At 42.2% G+C, this 20,482-nt stretch overlaps 1 protein-coding gene across 1 annotated transcript; it reads left to right on the plus strand.

The window, feature by feature from the left end:
- Positions 1-13,795: 13,795 nt before the first annotated feature.
- On the plus strand, positions 13,796-14,219 carry LOC120109461 (serine--glyoxylate aminotransferase-like). The gene is made up of 2 exons (XM_039123224.1): positions 13,796-14,114; positions 14,200-14,219. Exons 1-2 carry the CDS (start codon positions 13,811-13,813, stop codon positions 14,202-14,204), a joined length of 309 nt encoding a protein of 102 aa, XP_038979152.1. The 5' UTR covers positions 13,796-13,810; the 3' UTR covers positions 14,205-14,219.
- Positions 14,220-20,482: the final 6,263 nt, after the last annotated feature.

Below are 20,482 nucleotides of genomic sequence, written 5' to 3' on the forward strand. Positions count from 1 at the left end.
CCAACAGTCACAACTTTAGAACTGCCTGTGTAGCCCTCAACTCAATCAATATCCATCAACTACTTCTCCAAACTGTATGAATGAACTTAGTAAGTATCAAAAAAAAAAAAAAGGTGGTAGGATGCTCAATCCCTTAGCAGCTAAAAAAAAAAAAAAAGGTTTCTGCTATTAACAAGGAAGGAATCAAAGAAGAGAAACAAGTTTATCAAAATGATATGCAAAAGGCAGAGAAATGAGGTATTTAAAAGTTCTGTTTGTAGACAAGTAGTATTTTGATCAAAAGTTATTAGTGAATCTAAAGGATTTTGATGTTTTGAATCAGAGTGCGCAGCGAAAACATAGTGATCTGAATTATTTATCTAAGTTGGTCAGAAGTATTATTTCTTTGATTCAGAAAGTTTTAATAATAAAAGATTTGATTTGTTTTCTTGTGTAGTAGAACTTTTCTTGATAAATGAAAGAAAAATGTTCTGATTTTTGGATGTCGTTGTGCTATCTTAGATTCTCCAATTTTATGTCGAGTTAAGAAATTCTTAGCATCTTTTGACTAGAATTAATGGATCATCAATTTTGATCTTGGATTTGGAATATATTGGTATAGACCTCCTCCCTCCTAAATCTAAAGCTTGAATTTCTTCAATTAAGATCAACCCTCTATCTGATTGAAAGAAATTGCAGTTGTCAATCAACTTTGATGAATATCTATCAAGGATGGATTAGAGTTGTTTATGATCTAATCTTGTGATAGATCGATTAATTGAGAGAAGTTGATATTTTGACAAAGAAACTTAATGTTCTTATTCAGAATTAAAACGTTGTTTTTTTTTTTTGTTTATAGGAGAAAAGTTTGATTTAAATCGCTTACCAAAGGAATCAAATGTGGAAGTATCGAACCTTATTCTTTCGATAAAATCTAATGATGAAGTTGTATTGATAAGTAGAATTATTGGAAGACTTGAGTTAGTTTTCTAGTGGAGAAGAATGTTGTTGATTCTATGGATAATTTGGAGGTAGCTATGTAATTTTCACCAATGGGTTCTATTAAAGTTGACTATTCTTGGGAGAATCTTGGGAATCTTAAATTTAGTGTTAACGGACTGACAGTTCCTTGGTTGGGCTTAGATCTGGAATGCTTTAATATTCATTCCCTACTCCTGACATTGTCAATCTATCTAAATGAAAGGGTTTGAGGTTTTTCTAGGATAAAGGTTGATCATTAATTCATAGGTAAAGTTAAGAGAAGAAAAAGGATTATAGATTATGAAAAGTATTTGATGCTAATGCTTTAACCTATTTGCATTAAGCGATTATGATTTTTGTCCGGAATTAATCATGAATAATTAATTTCTTGGGCAAACAATTATGGTATTTGAAATCCAAGGTTGAAAGATTAGCCTTCTTTTGAAAGAGATCAAAACAACTCCTATGTGTTACAGGTAGAAAGGGTCAAGTTTTGAGATGCCGTGATCTTGCCAAAAATTTTGTGAGTAAGCGCTCTCTGAGCAAGACTACTTTGGAGCTCGAGAATGATATGATGGTTACATACCTTCAAAGTTTGAAGCTCCAAGTAAGTTAATTTTGAGGACAAAATTTCTTTTAAGGGGGGAAGAATGTGAGAGCCCAGTTCATTAACCGGCCCGCATACAGCTAGACCAGTGGGCCAGGCCTATTGGCCGTTGCGGCCTCTAACTCTCCGGGGGCTATAAAAGCTTCGAACATCCTTCCTCAGCGATAGGGTTTTCTGAACCCACGTTGATGCCACCGGAGAGGGGCGTCGCAGTTCATCCCCGAAGCCAGGTAAGCCCCTGACCACCTGTTTTCTTTCCTGCATTTCCTCCTCCTGATCCACATGGGAGGATAGATCAATTACAAAAGAAAAGAAAAGAAAAGAAAAGAAAAGAAGAAGAAGAAGAAGAAGAAGAAGAAGAGGAAGGGAAGGGGAAGGGCTTTACCTGTGGTCTTCGACGGCGGATCCATCGCGGAAAGCGGTTGCAGGCTCAGCCACAGCCATCCTGCGGGCACTGCTAGCCGGTCGCGGGCGTTGTCGGCCTCGGCCGATCACCTCCCAAGCGATCCGGCATGGAGGTCTTCCCCCTTTGCTTCGCGGGAAAAGAGGGGAGATCTAATGAATCGTGAAAGGAAAAGAAGAGAAGAAGAAAAAGGGAAGAAGGAGAAGGCCAACTGCCGCGGCTTTTCTTCTTCTCCCGTGCGCGTCTCCTTCGCGGGAAGAAGGAGAGGGTCGATCGCCATGGATGCCGCCGGCCATGGTTCAGCTCCTGCAGACCTCGCCCTCCTCCCTCCGTGGGAGAAGAATGGAGAAGAGAGGAAGGAGGAGTCGGGAGAAGAGAAGAGGAGGAGAAGAAAAAAGAAAGAAGAAAGCAAGGGAGAAGCTTCGGGAATAAACAGGAAGAGAAGAAAAGAAAAGGAAAGAAAAAGAAAAAGAAGGAAAAAAGAAAGAAAAAGAAAAGAAAAGAAAAGAAAATAGAAAAAAAAGAGAAAGGAAAGAAAAGAAAAGAAAAGAAAAGAAAAGAAATAAAATAATAATAATAAATAAATAAATTTAATAAAATAAAATAAAATAAATAGTAAAGTTGAGAATAGCAAATAATTGATTTTATATGATATTAATAGGTACAGTGGAGTTGCTCAGCTGTACTTAGGGATTCGTGAGCGAATCAATGTAAGTAACCTTGGCACTGATCTTAAAGTTTTTAAATTACTGTTTATTTACAATTATAAAAATGTATTGGTTATGATATATTTTTCTCAAAATTAGGATCAAGTATATGATTGCATGTAATTCATGAATTTGATTAAAGAGCATCCTTCATGAATATTTGATGGTGTATGAGTTATGAAATTATGATTATGTTAGACTGTATGAAAAATGATATTTGAGGCATATTTATGCATTTTAAATTATATAATGCCATTTATCATTTTCAAACCTATTTATGATAATTATGATTTATGAAAGAAAAAGAATATGATTTATGAACTCTCAGATAGCTATGACCACCTCTAGAAATAGAGGCCAGTCGACACCCTGGAGCTAGCATCCAAAGAATAACAGGCCCTCTGCCAACGGGTTAAAGTTGGTAACGAATAACAGAATTAGTCGACTAAGATTAACAGGCCCTGTCACGGGATTATAGTGACCATAGCAGCACATCCGTCTGAGAGTATATTTTATAAAGTATGGATAAATGGCAATATTTTTATATGACTTGCATTATCATGATTATGAACTTTTATGGATAGAACATGCATTGCTTTATGACCTGATTTGTGTATATCATCTATAAAATGTTTTATTTTACTACAATTGTTGGCTTTTTAATCACTGCATTGGCATAATTGTACTTGATCCAATAAGATAGTACCTGGTTACTTACTGAGCTGTGTAGCTCATACCTTTTTATCTACTTTTTCCTACAGATGAATAAGACCACTAGGAGCAGGGTGCTTGATGTTATTCAGGGTTGGGGTAATTGAAAATGTTATGTAATAATCAAATTTTAGAAGCTCTGTACTGTTCCAACTTCTTCAATAATATTATGACAATAGTAAATAAAACTATTTATTTTTATTATGAAATTTTATGTGGCTTCGTGTTATTGTGTGCATAAGATAGCAATAGCACGGCCGTGTCATGATCCTTTGATTAAGAATCAGGCTAACTCGAGTGCTAATGAGAGAAATCAGCAAAGAGTTGCTGGTCAAGGTGGTTATATGATAACACCTTATAATTTCTCTGTATGTGATATGATGACTTGGGTATTGGATACCGGAAGTCCTTTTAATATCTGTAATACGTTGAAAGGACTGCAAATCATTGAGAATTTCGGTAACAATGAGAAATTTCTAAATGTTGGAGATGGAAGAACTGTTCCAGTTCTTGCATTAGGTAATATTCAAATTGTTTCAAATTCTCACATAATTGCCCTTGGTGAATGTCACTATTGTCCTAGTTTCTTAATGAATGTCATTTTCGTTGGTCATTTGGCCTTAAATGGTTATGAAATTTGTATAAAGAAGGATTATTGTGATATCATTATGAATGGTGTTACAGTAATCAATGGACGATTAAACAATGGCATTTATGTATTGTCACAACCTGTTAGTGTAATGTACACTACAAGTAAACGCCCTAGATCTGATGATGTCTCTAATATCTACCTTTGGCATAGTAGGCTAGGTCATATTAACAAGAACAGGATCAACAGGTTGGCCTCACTGGATATTTTAAATATTAATGATTGTGAATCATTACCTACCTGTGAGTCTTATCTTCTTGAAAAAATGACCAAGTCGCATTTTACTGAAAAAGGTACACGAGCCAGTGTTGTATTAGGTCTTGTACATTCGGATGTATGTGGACCTATGAGCACTAGTGCAAGGGGTGGATACAGCTATTTCATTACATTTACCGATGACCTATCTCGGTATGGGTATGTGTTTCTTATGAAACACAAGTATGAATCATTTGAAATGTTCAAACTATACCGTAATGAAGTAGAGAAACAAACTGGACAGTGTATTAAGATACTTCGATCTGATCGAGGTGGTGAATACCTCTCCAGTGATTTCTTGACATATCTGGAGGAGAATGGGATTCTCTCTCAGTGGACCCCTCCCGGAACACCGCAGCATAATGGTGTGTCTGAAAGAAGAATCGGACTCTGTTGGACATGGTCCGGTCCATGATGGGGTTTACAGTTTTGCCCTTATCATTTTGGGGTTATGCACTTGAGACCGCTTGTTATATTCTTAATAGAGTTCCCAGTAAATCTGTGACTAAAACTCCATATGAGATATGGACCGGTCAAAAGCCTGTACTCTCTCACCTTAAAGTTTGGGGGTCTCCAGCCTACGTCCGTCGTTTGAAAGCAGATAAACTAGAAGCTAGGTCGAAAGAATGTCTTTTTGTCGGCTACCCAAAAGAAACCAAAGGGTATTATTTCTACCAGGTTAATGAACAAAGGTTGTTCGTCAGCAATAGAGCTGTCTTCTTAGAGAAGAAATTCCTTGGTGAAGGAACGAACAGCTCTAAGGTTGAGCTTGATGAAGTTCAACAGGTAGAGGATCAGACAACTAGAACTGAACCATTAGAGTCTGATTTGATTGGATCAAACTCAGAACCCATTAAGGTTGCACCCGTTAGGCGATCCGGTAGAGTACCGCATCAACCGAATAGATACTATGGTTTTCTTATCCGGGACGATGATCCCATTGGTCTCGTTGAGAATGATGAGGATCCCGTCACCTATATGGATGCTATGCAAAGGTCTGACTCTGATAAATGGCTTGGAGCCATGGAATCTGAAATGGAGTCCATGAAGGTCAATGATGTATGGACATTGGTTGACCCACCCGAAGGATTTAAACCCATAGGGTGTAAGTGGATTTTCAAATGGAAAAGAGGCGCAGACGAAAAGGTGGAAACCTATAAAGCTCGTCTGGTTGCCCAGGGATTTCGTCAGCGTTATGGTATTGACTATGACGAAACGTTTTCGCCTGTGGCAATGTTGAAATCCATTCGGATCATGCTTGCGATTGCGGCCCATCTGGACTTTGAGATCTGACAGATGGATGTTAAAACTGCTTTTCTAAATAGAGGTTTAGAGGAACAGGTGTATATGATACAGCCTGAAGGTTTTATTTCTGCAGATGAATCTAAGGTGTGTAGGCTGCAAAAGTCCATATATGGACTAAAGCAGGCATCTCGGAGTTGGAACATTCGTTTTGACAGGGTTATCAAAACTTATGGCTTCGTTAAGAATGAAGAGGAACCTTGCATATACAAATGGGCTAATGGTACGGTAGTTTTATTTCTTGTACTGTATGTGGATGATATTCTCCTAATAGGGAATGACATTGCTGCACTACAGGGAGTAAAAATATGGCTTTCATCACAATTCTCCATGAAGGATTTGGGAGAAGCATCCTACATCCTTGGGATGAAGATCTATAGAGATAGATCTAGGAGGTTGCTCGGTCTGTCCCAATCCATGTACCTACGCGGACCCTCGAGGCCTTCAACGATGGGGTAGTACCTACGCTGACCTCCGAGGCCTTCAACGACAGGGTAGTGCCCACGCGGACCCCTGCAGCGCGCGACGACGATGACGGGGTAGTGTTGGGAATTATGTCCCAAATCCAATCAATAGTTGATTGTAAATGTATTTGAATCAATTATAAATAACATGGTATTTATTCATCACCAGAACATCTTCACAAACTCCGATGTGATGAAGTCCTTAGGACTGCTTTGTGTAATGAAATATGCTTTTGTCACACAGGTCCTTAAATGTTCATGACCGTATGATATACTATTAATAGGACGATAGTATTATCGGGCGTAGGTCATTGTGTATCATATTTGTTGGTTGTCTTCCAAACCAAAGAGTATAGAGATACTAGTATGGTATACAGGTGAATGGTAATGTACGTTCACTGAACGTGACCAATTGACGGACTCTCTCTTGTCAAGAGTTGTTCCGAGTGGATATGGGTATATGTATCCTTTAGACCTGAGATTGCAACCGGTGGCTTGCAAGCAACTCACTGTACTTTGGTGTCGGACTACCTGGATTTTTAATCCAGCGACGAAAGGTTTCTGGGTCCAGTCAAGTACTTGTGGTAGTCAGTTGCAGATCAAGATGGGATTGACCTCCCTTAGAAATAAGGGTGAATGCCTTGTGTTTTCAATTAAGTAGTACCCTGGCCAGGAAAAGTCAAATCACTATCACTTGACTTATTGAATTGAAACATATTTCCGGATGGATCGTTTCAGGGTAGACAGACTCTGAACCCACCCTGGGCATTTTCTGGTCAAGAGGATGAATTATGCAGTAACCATAGTCCATAGGTTCTAGAATGTTGCTTTGCATCTATTCGGCCTATCCGGTCGTCGGGTCCCATTGCTAGATGGTTACTTCAATTAGTGCAGGAAGTGTTTTTGTACTACCGGCTTAGATTCACTACAGTAAAATTAGAGAAAGCCGACCCATTTTTGCCGACGCTAGGAGAAAGCGTCGGCAAAAGTTTGTACCGGGTCAACTTTTCCCGACGCTTATTAAGAGCGTCGGCAATTTAAAGGAATAGACGATGCTTAAAAGCGTCGTCACAGCCCTCTAGCGAAATCGTCGCTGGAAGGGGTGGGAACTGGACCTAGAACGACGCTTTTAAGCGTCACTTTTGGCCCTTGGATAACACGACGCTTATAAGCGTCGAATATACCCGACGCGTAGAAGCGTCGATATAGGACGACGCTTATAAGCGTCGTCTAAGGGTTCTCAGCGCCCGACCCCGATCGAACCCTCATTCTGCGCTGGCTACTTCCCCTATTTCTCCTCTCCGGCTTCCGTCTTCCTCCTCTCCGGCACTGCCCTAGTCAACCGTCTTCCTCCTATCCGGTGCCGACCGTCGGATTCCAAGCCTCCTCTCCTCCTCCCTCCTCTCCGGCGCCGACCGACCAACCCCGATCTCTTCCACCTGAGGTATTTTTCTCCTCCTCCCTCTTCTCCCTCCTTCTCCGCCTCTTCTTGTTCGTGTGTTCGTCGGATTCTCTAGCTTTGCCTCCGCCCGAGGATCTCCTCCTCCTCCCTCCTCTCCGGCGCCGTCCGAGCATCAGCAAAAGAAGTTACGGGCAGCTGGGAGTCGTTGTCCGCCACCGACTCCCGATTAAGGGGCTGCCGCTTTCAGCAAAAAAAAGAAAAAAAATAAGGGGCTGCTGCTGGGTACGAGATCGCGCGGCCCGTTTAGTTGCTTTCAGTTTTTCTTTCCTTCAACCAGCTCTCTGGTAATCTACCTCCCAGTTTGGGATCCCTAAAAAGTCTCAAAACTCTGTAAGGAACTGAAAAGTTATCCTCATTTCTACCATTTTTCTTGTGTTCTTTTGACCTAATAGTGGTTGTATTTCTTTCTACAGGCACTTACAGAACAATCAGTTCAGTGGTTCAATTAAAGTTCTTGCTAATCTTCCTCTTGAGGATCTGTAAGTGTACCATATGAGTAGCTCATGAATTATAAAATGTCCTCTTAGCTTTGCATGCAATAATTTGAGCAACCTAGTTCTAAAAACCATGACTAGTCTTACAGATAACTCTGAAGGAAGTAGCTACTTCTAGAATGGTATATCTATGCTTCCATTAATTACAAAAAAGGACAGCCAGAATTGCAGATATTCAAGCTAAATTGGGGGATTCATGTTACCGTGCTTTTCTTTTATTTCAAAATTTATGAAATTTGGCCATTAAGTTTGCTTTACCACATTTCTTGGTGGAATTTTAATGGAAACCATAGGTTGAGGGTAGGAAAATGATGAAAGTTGAAGAAAAAAGAATCCTCCTTAAAGGAAAAAATGCAAGTAATTTTCTTGAAATTCAGAAATAATTATTTTCTTACTTTTAGAAAATAATCATTTGCTTACTTCTAAGTCACGAAAAGTGAAAATGTTATCATGATTTAGCAGAATGTAGCGTCTGTGCATCATAGGATCGAGGGTTTTTTTTTTCCTCTGCATGCTGGCTGTTGCAGGTTCTTGCATGAGAGTCAGCTTTGATTTCTTGACATCATTCATTAAATTTTGAGTCTCTGGTTTTAGTACAGCATCAAATTTAAGTGCAATTTTTCTTAAGATCTATAAACTCAGCAACAACGATATCTTTACCAATCACCCCTAAATATTTATAGCATCGCTCTAGAAATCTGAAGACAAATTTTACCAGTTGCTGTGAGATAGTTGAAAGGATATCTGACTAGGAAACTGGGCAGTTTGGTGGAAACTGACACCAAATATGCTCTTGATATGAAATTCTTTGTTGGTCTAGATTAAATATTTAAACAGAACTTATCAATGCATCTGGCGGTTGATTGATCTCTTGATCTAAAATGCTCCGTGATCTGGATGCAATATTTAAAGACTACTCATTAATTGATATAGTGTCTCTAAAATGTACTATGTTATCCTTTGGATATCAGCATAATTATCTGATTAATAGATTAAAGTGTTTAAATTAATTGACATTTGGTGGACTAAGATTAGGAGATGTTCTCTACAGCCATGCTGGTTTTATGAGATAAGGAATTTATCCATGAGTTGATCTTGGTGTGTGTGGCTATATATATATATATATATATATATATATATATATATATATATATATATATATATATATATATATATATATATATATGTATATATGTATGTATGTATGTATGTATTAAGAAAACTGTAATTAGTTAGGAAATACTAATGGACACTCTTGAATCTTGAGGCACTTTTCTATAGTCATATTTCAGAGTCTGCAGCTGGCCTAGAGACTCACCTATATCAGGACGATCTTGAATCTTGAGGCACTTTTCTATAGTCATATTTTACCTTGAAAAACCTTTGTCTGTTCCGTTTAGTTGCTTTCAGTTTTTCGTTGTCTGGAAATGGCTGGATTTGGATGGTTTCCTGTTATATTAGTTTACTAGAGCTTTTCTTGATTCGCGTGAAATGATTTGATACCTCCTCTCTCGGGCTCATTTGGATTTTGATGAACATAGTTATTTACACTATCTTTGCTATCTTTTATTTGACTCATTTATTTGCTATCTTTGCACTAACATAGTTATGGCTATTCTTTTACATCAGCAAAAGAAGATATACTTTTACTGCCGTAGAAAGTTGAAGTTATGATCATTGAAGTTATGACAAAGAGACTAGAAACATATATATTGCAAAAAAAAAAAAAACCATCTAACCTCAAATGTCCCATTAGGAGTTATATTGTACTGTTATAAAAAAAAAACTACGGTAGCCATCTTCTAAAAATCTTACATCTTGTCTGATATATATCTTCTCATTGGCAGCAAACAACTCGTGTAAAGGGCTCCAAGACTTTAATTTCAGCTTGTATGAGATACTAGATAGTATTTCTTTCTATCCTGAACCAATTTATCTGCATATATTCCCAGCATGTCTTAATATTGAGTGATTTACCCTATACTCATTTGCATATGGAACGTACCACATATAATTTCAACTGGTAACCTGCAAGGTAGTGACTGTACTCATATCGAAAGGTTGTCGTTAGGCACCATCTGGTAACCTGCAAAAGCAGAATTTAACTAATTCCAGGAACTGAATTCTCAAGTATGTCTTTGCAGTGTTATTCCCTCACAAAAAAATTTTTTTTTTGCACTGATATTTCATCAAGATGTCCAGTAGAAGTACTTTACTTAATTTAAGGAGTTTCATGTTTCAATGTCAATGACTGCATCAAAAAATCTGCGGAGGATGCGGAGAATATTCTAGTTAAAATAGTTGAGATTGGTTTAGGACAGGACTTGCCGGAAATGTCAAACCTGCTTGGATCCAAATATTGATTCTTTTTTGTGCATACCAGGTAACAATATGCCCCGAGGGAGACGATTTAAAGATGTGGAGTTCCAGCATTCTCAGGTGGGATCTACTTCTGATCAGTCCCTACAGTCCCAGCAGCCTTGTGAGCATCAGCAGCACGAGTCAGGATCTCAGCGCGAGCCTCCTGCTGATTGCCCGGAGGATGAGCTCCGGATCCAGGGTAATTCGACTTAAAGTTCATAATTTATGTTCATATTTGTCTTCAACTTTTTAAGACATATTTTATTTAATTTTAATAGATGGACAAGGGACGGTGAGGACGAGACGGAGACCCACTCAAGCAAAGGATGTGTGGAAGCTTCCTCCGGGTGAGAAGATTATCATCCGATGCAACGAATTGGGGCAGCCCATCAATAGAGCTGGAAGTCTACTATCAAGCTTTTTAGGATCGGTTGCACGCAAGGGTCAGCTGTGTCCACTCAACTATACGAAGTGGAATGACATGCTTCCTTCGTATAAGGTTGAGCTTCTTAGACTTATACAGGTAATGAATTGAATTTATTCTTTTTAATTCGACACCTCCTGTATATTAATTTGCTTAGTATCATAATTTTATTTTAGATGTTTAATATTATTATAACATTCTGAATCTTGTTGTAGGGTAAGTTTGTACTCCCTCCAGAGAGCCATGATTGGGTGTTAAAGTCCCTCAATCGCAAATGGAAAGAATATAAAGCAAAATTGAAGACGGACTTCAAGCGCGAAGGTATGACAGAGGAGGAGGTTGCTCGTGTGACTCCTCCTGATGTATACCCTCAGCAGTGGAAGGAGCTTGTTCACTACTGGTTTTCTAAAAGAGGACAGGTCACGTATATTGTTTCAATATTTTATATTATATTTATTATTAATATAGATTGCGAATATATACATTGAATCATATTATACTGTGTGCTTTTATTTTGGCAGACATATTCTAATATTGGCAGAGCTGCACGAGCATCTCAAGCAGTTCCTCATACTTCAGGCTCGAAGAGTTATGCGAGACGTAGAAATGAATTCGTAAGTTCTTTTGAAACTATTTGATATTTTACTAACATATAGCACGTATTATGATATATAGTTTGCCAATATACTTTCCGTATGTGTAGATGGTAGAGCATGGAAGGGAGCCTGGTGAGGTAGAGTTTTATAAGATGACCCACACTCACCGAGATGGCAGCTTTGTCCGGGACGAGTCGAGAGATATAGTTGTATGTATTCATTTTTTATTTGTTCAGAATTTTCTTATTAATTTTACTTCTTTTAAAATATTAATGTGACTGTTTTTTTTCTTGAGAGAGATATAGGAAAGAGCTACAACTCTTATTTCAGAGCGCGTCGGGGAGTCGTCATCATCCGACGCGGCCAGTCGCGTCGAGGCTCAGGTCTATGCTGAATTGATGGGCCCAGAACGCTATGGTCGCGTGAGGGGTTACGGTGTCGGAGTTACCCCCACTCAGCTGTCTGCAGTGAGCCGATATACCCAAGATGCCAGACAAGGTACTAGCACTACAGAGGTTTGTAGTTTGAAGACAGAGATGGCACAGATAAAGCAGTCATATGAGACAAGGATAGAGGAGATGAGGCAGAGTCATATGACTGATATGGCGGAGTTGAAGCAAAGCCAAGAGTTGAAGATACAATCCTTGCAGGACCAGCTTGACCATATTTCATCCTTTTTGCAGAGATTTGCTCCTCCGGTACATAACTAAATCTATTTGAATATTTTATGTAATTATAATATATTCTTGTATGAGCGTGATGACTTTCGTATTTTTAGTTTCTAAAATATTTTTTTTTCTTGTAGGTTGATGATACTTCATCTACTCGTAGAGATGATGATGCCGACCCTTGATACATATTGTAGATTGTGTACTTAGGAATTTGACTTGTATGCTTTAAGAATGTTTTAATAGATCTTTTGAATACATTTTGTGACACTTTTCATGTGAGCACCAAGATTTTTAGTTACTCATATCAAGATTTGTACATAGGAAGCTTTGAGCAGTCTAAAAGTAGATGCTTGTTGAGTATCCAACTCTCTGATAAAGAGATACTTATAACACAATTTTCTGGCTTGTTTTGATAAGAGGTTGCTGGATCTGATATCGACAGTTCGATCATGGACTGCTGCTATGATCGTGCGGTTGAGCTTTTCAGGGATGAAGGTGAGCTGGTGAGGTCCGCTGCTGTTCGGTTGGTGAGTTGTTAGTTTATAGTTAGACAATTTTCTTTGCATGCCATGGATTATCATCTCTTTTCAAAATTTATCGGGCTTTAATAATCGTTCTATATTGCTAAAAGTTGGCATAATTTGCATGATTTTTGGTGGTTAGGTCAGTAAGTGCGGCCCACTAACCCATCTGGAATTCCCTTTTTTTTTTCTGGTAGCATGCTACGTCGGTGCGAAAACAGAAGATCAATGCAGCTGGCAGTGTATACCAAGAATGAGCACCTGGTTTTTTTGCAATACATGAAGGGAGATCAGCTGTTTATTTGGAGTTTTAGTACCTGTTTTGGCCCTTCGTTATGGGCAAGATACCAATCGACTGAACTAATAATTTCTTTTAAGAAAAGGAATGGAAGGAAAAAGATTCTTCTCACTATTTGAAAGAATCAGTCGACGTGCAAGGATGTAGTTTAAAAGCAGTTGTTCGCATAATCGTGCAAGCAAGCCCTGTTGGTAGAGCAGAGTGATTTCCAAGAAATTAAAAAGTTGGGACAGCCGAGACCAGGACAGAGATTGGGGAAGCCTTTTTATTATATTTAATATATGTATCTACCTTTTCCTTTACAATGTGCTTTAAATAATTTTGCATGACATTGAGAACTACTGGGTGGCTATTCTATTATGCTTTGTTAAGAAGATCTCGTTGATATCAATTGAAAAACCTGATATTTGCTTTTAAAGCTTATATTTACATTTTTTTCGCAAAAAGTCTTGTTAAGCTGTTGGTTTTCTTCAATCTTTTGTTATTGCGTCAGGGAGCAAATGTGCATGTCCATATGAAGTACCAATAATGCAGACCATAAGCTTTAAATTTTCTTGCTTAACTTCTGATTTAGAATCCTTAAGATGGTTCCAAACTAAGCCAAATGGCTCAGATCCTTACAACTTTTATTTGTTAATGCTATAATATTAAAGGATAAAATCATATATTCGGACATATCACTGCAGTTTACATTATAATATTGCTCACCCATAATATAGTATATTTATCTTCCTGTACCTGTCAAAGCTAATAGTATTTATGGTCCACAGAGATCCTTTTAATGGTTTCTAACCCCACTCCCCGAGAGAAATTTTTTTTTGTGTGTATTTAGGATATATTTATTTAGATAATCCTGTGATATTTATGCTTTCTTACAAGGTTGTATTCATATTATATCTTTTGTTTGCATAATCCATCTGTATTGATGTGGTGCCTTCATCCAGGTACTGGAGCTTGGGAAAGTGCATTAACAAACACATTATCACCTGGTGACAGAATTGTGTCTTTTCTCATTGGGCAATTCAGTCTTCTCTGGATTGATCAACAACAACGCCTCAAATTTGATGTTGATGTCATAGAAAGTGAGTGGGGACAAGGCGCCAATCTTGATATACTGGCAATGAAGCTAGCAGCAGACAGGGCTCACACAATTAAGGCCATTTGTATTGTCCACAACGAGACAGCAACTGGAGTAACCAATAATTTGTCAGCTGTAAGGAACCTTCTAGGTAAGCATAGAATTTATTGACAGATATTTTAGTCTTAATTTATTAGTTTTCGTATCCAACTTTTTTAAAGTTTGGTCCTTCTCAGGATGATCACAACCAAGCAGGCTTCTTCTGTGGCTCGCCGCCTGTGCGCACTAACAACCCAGTAGTCCAAGATGCGAAGTTCGCTAAACAAACTCGAGAGTTGGCTTCTCATTTAGGAAACTTGATACATATTGTAGATTGTGTACTTAGGAATTTGACTTGTATGTTTTTAGAATGTTTTTGAAGCACAATGTAATCAAATATGATAATATGAATGTAATCAAAGTTCTTGTTTGTGACTCATATTTTGTTATATATGTGATTCAGTGTATTTGTTTCTATTGTTTTGTAAGAATTTAATGTACACAGAGTATTTAAAAATTAATGTTACAAATTTTTTTTTAAAAAAAAATTTAATGCCGACGCTTATAAGCGTCGGTAAATGCAACAGGGAAAAAAGCTAATGGCACGCCTTTAACGACGCTTTTAAGCATCGGCCTAAACCGGTTGTAACCAACTCTTCTCCCCGACGCTTATAAGCGTCGGATAGAAGAAACGACGCTTAAAAGCGTCGGGAAAGGCAAGCCTTTAACGATGCCTTTAAGCGTCGGCCTAAACCGTAGTAACCAACCCTTCTCCCCGGAGTCTGATAGAATAAACGACGCTTAAAAGCGTCGGGAAAAGCTAGAATTTAACGACGCTTTTAAGCGTCGGAGTATGATAAAAGGAACGACGCTTAAAAGCGTCGGCATAGACCAACGACGCTTTTTAAACGCGTCGGGTTAAACCCGACCCACGCCCACCTGCCCGACGTCTGAGCCACGCTTTGCGAAGCGTGGGCTTGGAATTCGCCGACGCTTATAAGCGTCGGTAGAGACAAAAAAAAGCGTCGGGAGTTATTCATTCTTTTGTAGTGATTCGAACCTGTGAGGTCACACGCTTAGAAGTTTCTGGATTGATCAAATGGCTGATTGACGATTGAGAATCGTCTAGAGGTAAAATAGTCAATGTGATTGACTGATTGCCCTAAGCAATTGTTGCTTGGAGAAGTTAATTGGTGATTAGATCACTGATTAGACTCAATTTGATTGAGTAATAGAGATTAGGCTTGACCAAATTCAAATATGATTTGAAATTGGTAAAACCGTAATTGACACCAAAATTGGTTTGGTGAAAATGTCTAATTTGCTCAACCAAATCAGATTTGGCTTGAGTCAAATTGGATTAAAATCAATTATGATCCTAGTATGACTAGGACTTCCTTTCCTATCTGGGACCCACATACTGTATGTGGGACCCACGTCCTGCCTAGGTGGGACCCACATACTGTATGTGGGACCCACGTCCTGCCTAGGTGGGACCCACATACTGTATGTGGGACCCACATCCCGGCCACCTCACCCCTTTGCATGCGTGACACGTGGCGGAGCAGGACACCTCTTTTGCTTGCATGTGTGACATGTGGCGGGCCTGGACACCTCGCACTCCTCCTGATGTCATCCATGACTTCATCTGCCTCATGAGGTCATCCATGACATCGCCCTTCAGTCCACCTCACCCCTTTGCATGCGTGACACGTGGCGGAGCAGGACACCTCTTTTTCTTGCATGTGTGACATGTGTCCTGGTAGGACACCTCATCGGACACCTCATAGGGACACCTCACCCTCTTCTTGGCCTATAAATAGGCCACCCCTCTTCCTTCTTCAAAACACATGAAGAGCACCAGAGAAAGAGAGTGAGAGGAGAGAGTAGTTCTGAAGGTGAAAGCCCAAGAAGGAGTTCTTGAGCTGTGAAGGTCCATCTTCTTCCTTCTCCCTTTCAACCAACCTTCTGCCTCCCTGCGAGCTAGCACTCCCCGGGAAGCTGATCATTCCGGAGCTTCGCGTGGACGAGTCATCGAGGCCGGATGCTTGTGCGGCTGCGAACCATCCTTGAAGGAACCCCCTTCTAAAGGTAAGAGATCTGATCTCTTTTACGGTTGAGATATGATCTCAATCTTCAAATCACAAGAAGTTGTGATTTATGCATATTTATTTGAATCACACAATCCTCGGAATCTGAGGGCTTTGTGATATTTGGTGTCAAAACAAAGGATTAGTGGAGACTATCCGATTTCTGGGAACTCTCACGCGTGATCGTGTGACGAAGCGTGGCTCTCCACCCGGGGGCTCATATGATGAGTGCTTTGATAGGCACGCGCGGGTGTCACCCTATGTATTGGGACTGAGCCCGCGCCACATGTGATGTGCAGTTGAAGACTGTCTTCGACTGGTACCAGAGTTAAAATATCTAAAATATCAAGCATGTTTTGGATTAAAATGTTTAACCTGTTCTTTCCGCATAAAAATTTTCTGAAATTCATGCTTAGCCCTCTGCACGCACACAATCAGGTAGTACCTATGCGGACCCTCGTAGTGCACGACCCACGAGCAGACATCGAACGATTAATTTCTATTTCTCGTTATCATGGAACTCGTCATCGAGAATGGACTTCTCCGTAATGTAATGGTTTAGAAGAGTCACGGTCCAGTTCCCTGCCGGGCTTTTTCCCTTCTCGACTAGACGAAGGAGATATGAATTCCATTCAGGATTCCGCAATGCGCGACGAATGAATATCTGACTAAGGCAAGGAACTTCCATAGTTTCCAGAGGAGTCGAATGCGCAAAGAGAAGGAGTAGGCTCAATAGAAAGTTAACTAAGACATTGTCTGTCACTGATTGGGTAGTACCTACGTGGATCCCCTGGTGTGCAGGTGTGCCCAAAACGGACTACAGGCTAAAGAGCACCGCTGAAAGCCAACTTCAGAGCGGAGTCGCTTACCTCAACATGAGATGCCCGACTCCGATGGTGCGAGAGGTATATCTTACCCAGCACCTATATCATTGTGCTTACCTGCTTATATTACAGGACGGTCAACGAAACCCCGACTAAGGTCGGGATGCTCTCCTGAATCGATCACGAGCCGAGGTTCCCTCGACCTCGTACGTAATCTCCTGATCAAGTGCGAGAAGCTCCTCACCGTCAATCTCCAGATCAATCTTGCTCCGAACCCCCCGAGACGAGGGCTTTGCCGAGTCCGAACGTCGACTCAAGCCGAGACGACCTGTAACGGTGACCTCGAGCTCCGCCCGATGATGCTCTAGCCGAGCTCCGAGGCACCAAGCTATTGACCATGAGACCTGATCCTACCTGCTGGCGTGCCGACCAAGTTCGAGATCGAAAGCATGAAAGCTCCAACGATATTCCGACCTCGACCTATGTTATCTTCGGAGTCCGAGCTCAAAGCTTCGGCAATCTGGAAGCCGAGCCCAAGGACTTGGCGAAATTTTTACAGAAGATAAACCTAAAGGCCTAGCGAAACTTCTTCGGAGTCCGAGCTCAAAGCTTCGGCAATCTAGAAGCCGAGCCCAAGGACTTCACGAAATTTTTCTAGAAGACAAACCTAAAGGCCTAGCGGGACTTCTTCGGAGCCCGAGCTCAAAGACTTAGCAAGTTTTCCTAAAGTCTAAGCCTAAAGCCTCAACATGATCCTGCTTAGAGCTAAGCCTAACAACTTGGCAAATTCTACCGGAATCTAAGTCTAGAGACTTAGCCGAGCTTGAAGACTTGAAGAAATTCACCAAAGAGGAATCCAACTCAAGTAGCCAAAATAAAGGTTTATCCACTATGCAAACAGAAGCAGGCACAAATTTGGAAAAATAAAACTCTTCATTGATGAAGGCCCGAAGGCCAAGTACAAAATTGAGGTTCGGCCGTATTCAAAAGCCGACCTCACTTACAAAAAAGACAAAGAAAGAAAAAAAAGAAGGCTAAGTCCTAGGGGGCGGCAGTTGCATCGGCATCGACCTCAAGGTCGTCCACGATGATTACTCGGGGGTCCTCGGCAGGAATTGGCTCGGAACTTTCCGCGACGGCCTCGGACGGGGTTTCGCCAGTGGCCTCCGAAACACCCCCGGCAACTTTCCCAGAGGGAGTCTCTTGAGCCGCTTGCTCGGCCGCGCCAGCTTCGGCCTCGACGACCTCCTGCTCAGCCTCGAGGATCACGGGAACATCGAGGTCGCTCTCCGCACCAACCCCCATCCTTGGCCGAATGCCAGTGAGGTCGAGCCGGGGGTAGAACCGCTGCATCTACCTCCGGAAGTTCTCGAAGCCCCGGAGGAATCCGTCCACGGTCTCCTCCTCCAACATATCGTGGAACTCCTCCGATTCCTTGAAGAAGGTTACCACATCCCGGGCCTGATCCAGCGCCCTCTTCTCTCGTGCTTCGAGCTGCTTGACCTTCAGGCGGAGAAGCCCGCCCTCATATTGTGGCCGGCGGCCTCCGCGCGGGCCTCGGCTAGACGCGCCTCGGAGGCGCGCAACTCCGACCTCGCCAGACTATGCGAGGCTCTCTCCTCCTCGAGTTGGTCGACCGCTGATTGCTGCTCGGCCTCGGCAGCCTCCATCCGCGTGATGGCCTCCGCCCGCGCGGCCTCAGAGTCGACGAGCCTCTTCTTGGCCATATCTAGCTGCCTTTGGAATCTCCAAGCCTCATTCTGGCATCCCGAAGCTATGAATACCGATGTGTCGATCTCATGGAGATGCTGTAGGAAAAACAACGATAAGTAAAAGCGGAGGAAATGCCAATAACCAAAGCAAAAATGAAAAGGCGACTTACCCGGGCAGCATTGCAGTATGTCTGATCGACGAGATCCCCGAGGTCGATGGCTTCAAACTCGGCCCGGTTGGCTGGGAGCAACGCGCGGCGAAATACTGCACGCGCAACGTCGCTATCTCGGAGGGCCGAATTGCCCTCACGAATCGGGGACTCCGGATCACTAGACCCCCTCCCGAAGCGATCTCCGGCCCCCGACGAACTCGGCCTGTCCGAGCTCGGAACTCCGGGGCCCCTGCTCGGCTGGGGGCCCGAGCATCGCAGGCGAACGACTGGCCGACCTGGCTGCTGAGAAATGGGGGCGGGACAAGCAGGGGGCGCCGAACCCGTCACCCCCTAGAACTCGAGCTCATCTACTCGGTAGCCAGGGCCTCTACTCGGGCGGATCCGAAAGTTTCGGCCCCAGAGCCCCTCGCCTCGGCGGAAGCAGAAGTTGAGGCCGACCTGGCCTTCTTCCTGGGCTCGGGAAGAGCCCCGCCAACCTCGGCCGCCCTCCTCTTCAATCGGGCGAAAAGCACGGTGTTGCTGGTCACCATGTTGGAAATGTCTGAAAAGAAGAAAAAATCTCTAAGTATTAAATCAGAGAAAGAAAGAAACGAATAAGACAAAGGACAGCAAAATGACGAAGGAGCAGCGCGACTGCTCTTACCCTCGTGGCGCGCCGAGCTCAAGCCGACGTTCACCAGAGCCTCCTCGCTCAGGAGGTCGGTCAGAAGGATATTTCCCCCGAGGCTATGCAGAGCATGAAGAGTCCTCTGCTCGTCCGCCGAAAGCTGGGTGAGCCTGTTGAGGGCCTTCAGCCGGGGATGCCCCTACCTCGGGTCAAATCCCTACGAGACCTCGGAGAAAAGGAAGAAAAACCTTTCCTTCCACTCATGAATAGAGGAAGGGGCACCTCGGAAGAGTGACATACCGCCTCGAAAGGCGAAGTAAAACTACTCTCCATCCGCCGGGTTCGACTTCAACAAGAAACACCGGTGGAAGATATTCACCAAGGTCGGAATCCCGTGCGCAAGGCAAAGAGATAAGAACCCGATGATCGTCCTCCACGAGTTCAGAGCAAGCTGTGCTGGGACGAGCTGGTACTCCACGAGCAACTCGTTCACGAACTTGTGAAGAGGAAACCGCAGGCCAGCCCAGAATGTCTCAATGTATACCTCGATCCGACCTGGAGGGGGTCTCGTCACCCGGTCCTCCGGCCCCGCAGGCTCGAGATGAAACTCGGGCTGGAAGAAGAACCGGGAACGGACCAGATCTAGCTCCTCCTCAGTCAGGCTAGACCCGACCTCATTTGGACCACGGCCCATTTCAAAAAGAAAGGCAGAGAAGAAAACAAAGGACGAAGAAGGAAAAGAAGAAGAAGAAGGGGAATCCCCGAGCCAACATGGGAAAATGACCTACGGAGGGGTCGTCGGAAATTGCCTTAGGGCACCACCGGAAAGACTCGGTCGCAACTGGGAAAGAAGAAAAAAGGACAGAAGGAAGAGAGGGGAGCAACAACAACAAACGGCCAAGCAAGACCTTTCTAGGGCTAAGTTAGGGAGGTTATATAGACCCTCCCAACGGCCCAGATCGGCAGGACTGGATCCCTTCTTCTGTCTAGATCGTGCTACGTGTCAGCCTCGAGAATCGAATCGACATACCTACCCGGATCAACGCCTTTAAGGCAGAATCGAAGCGGCGTCTC

The sequence above is a fragment of the Phoenix dactylifera genome, unplaced genomic scaffold, assembly GCF_009389715.1.
Source record: "Phoenix dactylifera cultivar Barhee BC4 unplaced genomic scaffold, palm_55x_up_171113_PBpolish2nd_filt_p 002224F, whole genome shotgun sequence".
In the NCBI taxonomy this organism is placed as follows: Eukaryota; Viridiplantae; Streptophyta; class Magnoliopsida; order Arecales; family Arecaceae; genus Phoenix; species Phoenix dactylifera.

Excerpts from the sequence above, each read along its gene's own strand:
- LOC120109461 (XM_039123224.1), top strand. The coding sequence starts at position 13,811 with ATGTGGTGCCTTCATCCAGGTACTGGAGCTTGGGAAAGTGCATTAACA.